This window comes from Geospiza fortis, unplaced genomic scaffold, assembly GCF_000277835.1.
Source record: "Geospiza fortis unplaced genomic scaffold, GeoFor_1.0 scaffold387, whole genome shotgun sequence".
Lineage (NCBI taxonomy): Eukaryota > Metazoa > Chordata > Aves > Passeriformes > Thraupidae > Geospiza > Geospiza fortis.
In genome coordinates this window covers 631,772-640,797 of record NW_005054546.1, presented here as the reverse complement: position 1 = coordinate 640,797, position 9,026 = coordinate 631,772, and the positions used below count along the sequence as shown (strand labels likewise).

Genomic DNA, 9,026 nt, shown 5'->3' with positions numbered 1-9,026 from the left:
CTGCTGCTTGGAGCAGGAGGGAGCAGCCCTGGGGCCTTTGCTGCTGGGCACAGAGCTCCCCACACCTTGCTGACCCTCTGTTCCCTGGACAGCTTTTGCAGCACCTGAAGCGAATAATCTCTGACCTGTGCAAACTCTACAACCTCCCCCAACATCCAGATGTTGAAATGCTGGACCAGCCTCTGCCGGCAGAACAGGTAAGTGGCTCAGGAAAAGGCTCCCAGAGCTCAGAAAACAAGTTACACGTTCCCTGATGTTTGCTCTGGAGGCTTCTGGGGTTACCAGAGGAGGAACACAGTGGGTGAGAGGTTGGATTCCTGTCCTGGGTGATGCCAGCCTGCCCTGCTGGGCCTTGGTGCTGTTTTCTGTAAAGGCTCTCAGCTGCTCTTTGCTTTTAATTTGGTTCTGCTTGTTCATCCCTGTTTGACCTCACCTTGGAAGCGTCTGGGAAGGCAGGAGAGCATTTTCCCAGGATGCTGACCACACAATGCCCATCTCTATCCTCTCCACAGAGCACCCAGGAAGAGGTGTCCTCTGAAGAGGAAGATGAAGAAATGCCAGAGGTAAGTGCCACCTTAGTGTGTGAGGAGCTGAGCACAGGCAGAAGGGTGCTGAAAGGTGTGAGGGCACAGGGGTCTTGCTTGGGAAAAGCTCGTGGCCACCAGACAGGGAAGTTTGGACCAAAGGCTGGATAATTCTGGGCATTTTGATGCTGAGGATTCTGAGGCACAGCTGGGCTCCACATATTCACAAACCCCAGGAGAGCACTGTAGCCACATTTTTCTTCACAGAGAAAAGCAAGGCAAGAATTCTTCCCAAGAATATTTCTGGTTTTCACATTCTCTGAACCTCAGAGAAAGAAAAAAACAATTCTTATCTCATTTACTGCTCCTGTGTTGTTCACAAGTGGAATGCATGGTGGAAGATTGTTTACCTGAAGGGAATTGATAACTGGGTTCTGGTGTGAGTGTTTTGATTCACTGACCAGTTGAATCCAGGTGTGTGTGTGTGGGGACTGTTGGCTGACAGTCACGAGATTCTCTGCAGTTGAATGCTGGGCAGATTCAGTTTAGATGTAATGTAATATAGCATAGAATAATATAGTATAATAAAGTAATTAATTAGCTTTTTGATAAGTTGGAGTTCTCCTCATCCTTCCTTTCCTTCACTGGGGGCAGAGATATCCACTATAGAGCATAGAGGCTCTATAGAATAATATAGTATAGAATAATATAGTATAATAAAGTAATTAATTAGCTTTTTGATAAGATGGAGTCGTCCTCATCCTTCCTCTCCTTCACTGGGGGCAGAGATATCCTCTATAGAGCGCAGAGCTGAGCATGGCCATGTAGCCATGGCCTCCAGAGGCATGTGGATGAGCTGTGAGCAGAGCTGCTTGGGCAGTACGTGCTGTTCTCTAAATCCTGAAATTCCTGCAGGAGAGATGCATTTCTGGGTTGCTGTTGCTGGCAGGGAAATCTCTGTTGCACGGAACTCCCACAGAGAGGATGAGGTCAGGTGGCTGAGTGTGCAAGTGAGCTAATTGCCAGCAGTGGTGGAGGCAACCACACTTCACTGCAAGCTGAGGGCACCTTGCTGCACAACCCACAGGCTCTGGTTGTTTGGTTTGCAGTTTAGAGATCTGTGGAAGTGGGTGGAATAATCTTGAATCTCCATGGTGACGTTTAGCAATGCCTCAGACACGAGAACAGCACGGGCACTGAGTCAGCAGTGCCGTGGAGCCTGGGGGCAGGTCACTGAGCAGCAGCACCCCAGCACTTGGGGGGCTTTGGCAAAGTTAATTGCTTGCTAAATTAAGGCTGGGCTTTGCCACTGTCCACGGGGAAAAGGGGGAGGGTTAAACTGCCACCAGCATAACCTTGTGAATCTGCAAATCTGCAGCTTTATGGCAAATCAGAATCTGCAAGGCCTCCACTCCTCTGGGCTGGAAAAATGAATCCCGAGGAGCTGAGCATTCCCCTTGTGCTTTTTGCTAATGCCAGGCGTTGTGGAGGGAGAATGCTCATGTAGAGCAAAGGTTTTGTGCTGAGCAGTGGGATTTGTTCAGCTGTGTGGAGGAGTGAAGCAGCAGAACTGTGCCCTGGCACACAGATTTATTATGCAGGTTAATCTACTCGAGGGATTTTCTAGGAGGATCTGTTTTCCTGTGTGAGTCTAAAAATGTCCCAGCCCTTCCAAAAACATTGCTCAGTAGCCAGGACCAGCCCAGAGAGGCCAGAGTAAACTCTTGTTCAGAGGATTTAGTGCCAGAGCTGGAGCTGTGCATGCCCACAACCATTTCCAGGCAGCTGAACCCTGAGTGCATGGGGAGAGATTTCTGTAGTGGGCCCAGATGGCTGCAACTGTTTTTTCCCATCTGGGGCTTGCTCTAGCACATGTTATTTTGGGAAACAGTGGGGGCCAAAGGCTTTTCTGGGGTCAGGTACCACACTTGGGATGTGCTGAGCTGATCTACAGAGAGATCTGCTGTGAAATCCCCACTCTTGCTGAGGGAATAACGTCCCATGTAGCTGGATTTGGGTGCAGGGGTCTGGTCTGTTCTTCTTGTGGTGCTGATGACCTCTGCAGGGCTCTGTTCTTGTCGTGGTGCTGGTGCCCTGTGTCCCTGTGGGGGTTTGCTGGCCCAGGGGGCCTGGCAGCTCTGTGCCAAGGGGCTGTGCTTTGTTCCAGCCACCTACCAGTGTGGCACAAGCTGCTGAAGCCACAGGTGTGCCAACGTCCAGGGTCATGGTTACCTGGGGCTCGCTGAGGACTGAGAGATTAATGGGTTGTTATAAACAGGGGAGAATCCAGCAAACAAAGAGCTCACATGAGTTGAGTGCCCAGAGCTTGTGTCTTACACTCTATTTGTGCCTCAGATCAGGAGCTGGGACTTCCTGAGGTGAAGAAGTTGCACTAGGAATCCCTCCTGGGTGAGGGCAGCTCAGCACTCAGAGCAGGGAGGAACAAAGACACATCTCTTTGAGCTTTCCTCTTCCCTTCCCAGGACACTGAGGACTTGGACCACTATGAGATGAAAGAGGAAGAGCCAGCAGATGGGAGAAAGACAGAGGATGAAGGCATTGGCAAAGAAAACCTGGCCATTTTAGAGAAAATAAAAAAGAACCAGAGGCAAGATTACTTAAATGTACGTGTCGCCCAGTGGGCAGGTGGGCTGGGGAAGCAGAGGGACTCAAGGGCAAGAGTGATGGTGGCCCTTGCCAGCCCTCCAGCCCTAAATCAGAGGGTCCCCAGCCAAAGGTACAGCAGTACCAGTTCTCCAGGGCTGATGGGGCTGAAGCAGTGGAGTCTGTGAACTGCCTCTGCAGCTCAGGGAGGGCACTGGGTGACCCCAGGGGCATTGGTGCCTCATGGGGCAGTCCTGCAGCAAGATCTGGGGCTGCCTTCTGCCCCAGGAGCTGTGCCCCTACGATCACCTGAGACTGTGGAGGTGGATTGTGCTTTTGTACCCCTGGGCTGAGATTCTAAGACAGTAGAGAGGACACAGAGGTGTTTCTGCTACAGCTGTGCTGCCTGAAGTGACGTATTTGGGGCTGAGAGGTGCCAGGCAGGATAGAGTCTGGTCTAGAGGCTGGACTGAGTTGTAGCTCAGGTGTTGAGCTCATAGAGCAGTAGCCATGGTTGGGTGCAGCATAACAATGCAACTTTCCCCTCCCTGTTCCTTGCAGGGTGCAGTGTCTGGGTCTGTGCAGGCCACTGACCGGCTAATGAAGGAGCTCAGGGATATTTACCGATCACCAAGTTTCAAGGGCGGTGAGTGCTGCCAGGAGCTCGGGGGAGGAGGAGGAGGATTCCTTCTCGTCCTGTGGGGTACCCAGTGGGCTTTGGGGTGGTGCTGCTCAGCTGAGGGGGAGGATCTCCAGCGTTGGATGGTGTGGCTCTGTCAAGAGTGAACAAAGCCACCTTGCCCTCTCTCTTGCCTGCTGGTGCTGGATGGAAGTGAGGAGCATGCTGGGGTTGGAGAATCATCTGACTTTGAGGGGGATGATGTTCCTACTCCTTTCCTGAGCCCAGGGACTCAGAGAAAGAAACTGCTGCCCTCAGGACTGTCCTGGATAGGCACTGCTTTTCATGGAGGGACAGTGCCCAAGTGAAGTTGTGCTGCAGAGCCCAGAGAGTTTGAAATCTGGGTGATGGCTCAACCCCTCTCCACGTCCCCCCACAGTGACCCCCTGTGTTCTCCTTGCAGGATACTATGCAGTTGAACTAGTGAATGACAGCCTGTACGATTGGAACGTCAAACTCCTGAAGTAGGTGGCCCAGCCTGGGATCATGCATTTTTTGGTGGGTTTTGGTGATGGGACCAGAAAGTTCCTGTGAGCAGAGGGGACATGAGCATGGCAGGGCAGCACCAAGCAGACCTTGAGTTAGCCTCTCTCAGGCAGCTGGCTTGCTGTCTCCACAACACGACAAAAAGGAGATGATATCTCCAGCCAAGATGAGGTAATGGGAGGACTCTGCAAGTCTCTGCTGTTCCTAGAGTCCGCAAAGAGGTGCAGCAGGCAAACCCTGAGCTTTCACACCCTCCAGACACCAGTGCTGCCTTTTCCTTGGGCCAGGCAGCCTTTATTTTTAAGCTGGCAGCATGGAAAAGGGGTGTGATGGTCTTCTCTGCAAACCAGAAGCAGAATGCTGGCAGTTTGTGCTGCCTGTGTGGCTGTGCAGGTACGGCAGCTCCGGGTGTGCTGGCAGTGAGCATGGCTGGCCCGAGGTGCACAGCTCTGCCTGACCCTCTGGGCTTTTCCCCTCACAGGGTTGACGAGGACAGCGCTTTGCACAACGATCTTCAAATCCTCAAAGAGAAAGAAGGAACAGATTTCATCCTCCTCAACTTCTCTTTTAAAGTAAGGCTCCCCCTCCCCGAGAGACGCCTGACCCGGCGAGGCATCAGAGAACTCAATGGTTCTGCTTCCCTTCTCTCATTGCAGGATAACTTTCCTTTTGATCCACCATTTGTAAGGGTTGTATCCCCGGTGCTGTCAGGGGGGTGAGTAATTATCTGTCTCTCTCTGCTCTGCAGTGCTGTTTTCTGCAGCAGGTTTCACTGGGTTTTATCCAGAGCTGTGCAATCCTGTGACTTCTTTGACATGGATTTGCCATTGGGAAGCAGACAGTGATGGTGTTTTTAGCATATTTTTTCCATCAGAAATCTAGTCAGAGAAGATGTTTCACCTCTGGAGCAGTGGGTGGGTATAATCACATCTGTCTGTGTGGTAACTTTGTCTGATTCCTTCCCAGGTATGTTTTGGGTGGTGGTGCCATCTGCATGGAGCTGCTTACAAAACAGGTGGGTGCTGATCCCTGTGGGAACTGGGGGAGCTGTTCTGCCTACCACACTCCATATTCCTGACATCTCCTGCCCTTCCACTGCCTGCCAGAGCTGGGGAAGGCTCTTTGGTTGCACTGGAAGCACAGGTGAGTGGGTCTGGTCTCACCTTGTGTTTTGTCCCTAAGGGCTGGAGTAGTGCCTACTCCATCGAGTCTGTGATCATGCAGATCAGTGCAACGCTGGTGAAAGGGAAGGCACGAGTACAATTTGGAGCCAACAAGGTAGGGCCTGGGCAGTGTAGGAGAATGGGGGCACAGCCAGGTCTGGCTGCACAGGGAAGGTGTGTGGGATGGCTTCCTCAAGGTTCCTGCTGGAGTGATGGTCTCCTTGCCTTCCCTTGCAGAACCAGTACAGCCTGACAAGAGCACAGCAGTCCTACAAGTCCCTGGTTCAGATCCATGAGAAGAATGGTAAGGGCTGAGGGAGAGGGCCTGCATTTTCCCATGCTTGTTTGGGCTCCCCAGACAAGGCACTCGAGTTTTGTCCTGCCTCAGGTGCAGAGGTGACAGCAGCAGTGGCAACTGCTGTAACACAGTGTGGCTGCAGAGTGCTGCTGCCCTCTCTGGGCTCTGGTGGCTGTAACTAGAGGCAGCCCCTCACTGATCGCTTGGACCTGATGATCTGAGAGGTCTTTTTCCAAGCTAAATTATTCTGTGTTTGCCCATGTGGTGCTGGGAAGTCAGCCAGAGGGAAAAGCTCCCAGTAGTCAGGAATAAATGGCACTTTAGATGTGGGACCTGGCTGCTTTTGACAGCTTCTCCAGGTGCAGTTTCCTCCCTCACAGATCTCTCCTCATTTCAGGCTGGTATACACCACCCAAGGAGGATGGCTAGTGTGGATGCTGCAGGACCAATCTGAATATCTTCTGGATGCTCTACTTGGATCTTAGTGATGCCTCTTGGCTTTCTCCCAGGATGTAATAGCTCTGCCTGTTGCAGGACAATACTGGCTGTTCAAAACTCTAAATAACTGTTTAAGGAGTTGGACTGACCCAGAACACTTGCTGGGCCCATCCTAGCAGGCGTTCTTGTTAAAACAAACTCTTGAGCCTCTTGTATTGCTGGAAACTTTTGACTCTACTCCAGTCTAGAGCATCCTCCTTACCTATGCTATGGATTTAATTTATTTTCTTATTTCATGTACACTGCTTTTTTTTGTTACGGTGTATGATGGATGTGTATGGAAAATGTATCTTTGGAGAAAAATTACAGTTTGTTAATTTGAGAATGCTGGTCTAACTAATTTTTTTCCAAGCTCCTGCTGGGGTGGGTTGTGCCCTGCAAACCCTGCTGCAGCCCTGGTCCCAGCGTGGGGCAGTCAGTGGAGCTGTGGTGGGCCCAAGCCCTGCAGGAAGACTTGGGAGAAGAAAAGCCCTTTTGTTTTTTGGCATGGAGGGAGCAGGGTTTCTGCCCCATCTTCCCTGGGCAAACTCAGCTTTTCTCTCAGACTTCCAGCTCGAAGCACAGAGGGAGATCTGTGAGGCTGCCCTCTCTGCTGCAGTGGAGGAAGGGTCTGTGGGTGCACCCCAGGGCTGCCAGCTCCCACCCCACACTTCTCCCTGTCCTCTTGCTGAGCAGTAAGATGAGCTGAGGCCTGAGCTTTGTCCTGTTTCTCCCCACCAGCCACGCATGGGGGCTGAGCCCTTTGTCCCCATCCCTGCTGTGCTGTGGCTGCAAGCTTCTCTTCTGCAGGGAGTGGAGCACGGGCACTGCTCTGTCCTGCCACTGCCCCAGCCCTGGCCAGGACCTGGTCCAGCAGTGAACGCCCCGTTCTATGGGGTTTTCTTTTGCTTTCCTTAAGCTACTGTTCCTGCTCGCCTTTGTGCTCCAGCCCTCCATGGAGGGGGTTGCTGCAGTTGTGGCCTGTTTCCTTGAACCCCCAGAGCCCTGTTTTGAGTCAGCTGGAAGGAGATTTGGCTGTTGGAGCTCCTCTAACTCGGGCCACGTCCTCGTCTGGAGGACAGAAGTGACGCACCAGTGTCAAAGATGCATATTAACTCACTGTGTTTGAATAAAAGTCATTAGAAAATCAAAGAGCCTCAGAACTCCATTATCTACTTCAGCAGCTGCTTCCCTGTCCTGCTCAGAGCCTTGGAATAAAAAGATGCTGTTAGGAGAAGGATTATTCACAGCTGCAGGAGTGGCTCTGGCCTCAGCTTGGGGACTATTTTTAAGTGCTTTGCTGAAGGACCAGAGGATTTGTGAAGCTGAGCAGCTCTGCCCTGTGTCCTCCAGCGCAAACCAGCACCTCTTGGGGTTCTGGCTCCTCTCCAGCCCTGCTCCTGGTACCTGGGGCTGGGGAGGCAGAAGTAGCTGCACTCAGCTCCCACCTTGAGCTCAGGAACCTGCTAGGTAGCAGGATAACTCAGTTTAATGAAGGTTTAAAGCACTGGTGGGGCTTTCTCTTGGGTGAAGTGGGGGCTGCTCTGCTGAGGCCAGCGATGGGGTTGGGTTGGGATTGGGTGTGCTGAGTTGTTTGGGAGAGCTCATGGCACACACTCCCAGGTCATGGTGCCTTTACAGGCTGGGATGAGCAGAGCTGCAGAGGACCCTGCAGGACACTCTGTCACTGGGATGCTGACCTGGCCAGCATCAAGGCTGAAAGTGAGGCAGGAGCAGGTGTCTAGCAGGCCACCCGCCAGTCCTGTCTGTTCACACCTGCCCAGGGAGGAGCCATCCCCCTCTGAGCTGGGCTGGGCCTCCATGGCCACCAGGCTGCTCAGGGGAGGAGCTGTGCAGAGCCACCACTGCCAAAGGCACTGCCCAGGCCTTCCCCTGTGGGACCTGGCAGAGAACAAGGACGAGGGAAATCTTCCCGAAGGAGAAATGTGGCGCATTGGTGTGAACACCACTGCAGCACAAAGCGCCCAGGACAGTGCTGCCTGCATGTCTGTCCTACTGAGGCCCCATAAAAATTGAGGGGGATTGAACTCTGCCTTCTGGAGGAAAGAAAAGGAGCCAGAACCCGAGTTTGCTGGTGGGGAAGCAGAGTTTTCCTAGGCCTCAAGAAGGCAAAGCTGAAGGCAGGCGAGATCCGCAGCGGCAGTTCGGGCACCAGCCTGCCAGGGGCATCGCGCACTGCAAGGCACATCCTGCCCCGCAGCGCCAGCGAGGAAATCGCCATCACTTCCTACGGCGCTGCCAGCGCCCTGCACCTCCCCCTGGACAGAAGAGGGGCCCGTATTCTGCCACAAACTCCCATCCTGGGGCCATGGGAGCCACTCTGCCACAAAACCCTCTCCTCTTCCCGCAAAGATGCAAAGGGATTGCTGTTGTGAGGCATTGCAGCCCGATAGAGCCCAAACCAGTGGGCTCTGCTTTTCCAGCAAGGTGACAGCACGGCCAGAACTTGGCTGGGGTGGTGTGAGCCACAGAGTGCCCTGGCTGCGCACAGCGCTTGTGCCCCGTCGGGCTGTGCTCGGGGTGCCTGTAAAGGCGCTGTGCACAGGGGGCTGTGCAGAGTCTCCATCCACAGCGAGCAGAGCCCCTGCCCGGGCTCAGTCCTGAGGCTGCGTGCCCAGGGTCTCTGGAGGGGCCGCTGTCCTGGAGTCTCTGCGCGGGCTCCACTCGCTCGGTCCGTCGGGGGATCCGTGTCTAGGGCGGTCCCAACAGCCAGGCAGGGTCAGGGGGTGTCTCAGCCCCACCGGGACCGGACCCCACCGAAGCTTCCCACGGCT

The 9,026-nt window shown here is 53.5% G+C and overlaps 2 protein-coding genes across 2 annotated transcripts in view; both read left to right on the top strand.

Annotated features, from left to right (window-relative positions):
* The window catches only part of UBE2Q1 (ubiquitin conjugating enzyme E2 Q1), an 8,278-nt gene extending 895 nt beyond the window's left edge, over positions 1–7,383 (top strand). The window contains exons 2-12 of the mRNA XM_031063969.1: positions 93–197; positions 513–563; positions 3,008–3,148; positions 3,690–3,774; positions 4,211–4,271; positions 4,775–4,865; positions 4,950–5,008; positions 5,260–5,308; positions 5,476–5,571; positions 5,694–5,760; positions 6,152–7,383. Of these exons, the coding sequence (XP_030919829.1) occupies positions 93–197; positions 513–563; positions 3,008–3,148; positions 3,690–3,774; positions 4,211–4,271; positions 4,775–4,865; positions 4,950–5,008; positions 5,260–5,308; positions 5,476–5,571; positions 5,694–5,760; positions 6,152–6,183 (837 nt within the window). The 3' untranslated portion in view covers positions 6,184–7,383. The remainder of the gene's footprint in view (positions 1–92; positions 198–512; positions 564–3,007; positions 3,149–3,689; positions 3,775–4,210; positions 4,272–4,774; positions 4,866–4,949; positions 5,009–5,259; positions 5,309–5,475; positions 5,572–5,693; positions 5,761–6,151) is intronic.
* Positions 7,384–8,052: 669 nt separating this feature from the next.
* The window catches only part of SHE (Src homology 2 domain containing E), a 12,531-nt gene continuing 11,557 nt past the window's right edge, over positions 8,053–9,026 (top strand). Inside the window, exons 1-2 of the mRNA XM_014310537.2 lie at positions 8,053–8,188; positions 8,350–8,623. Coding sequence (XP_014166012.1) covers positions 8,053–8,188; positions 8,350–8,623 — 410 coding nt within the window. The remainder of the gene's footprint in view (positions 8,189–8,349; positions 8,624–9,026) is intronic.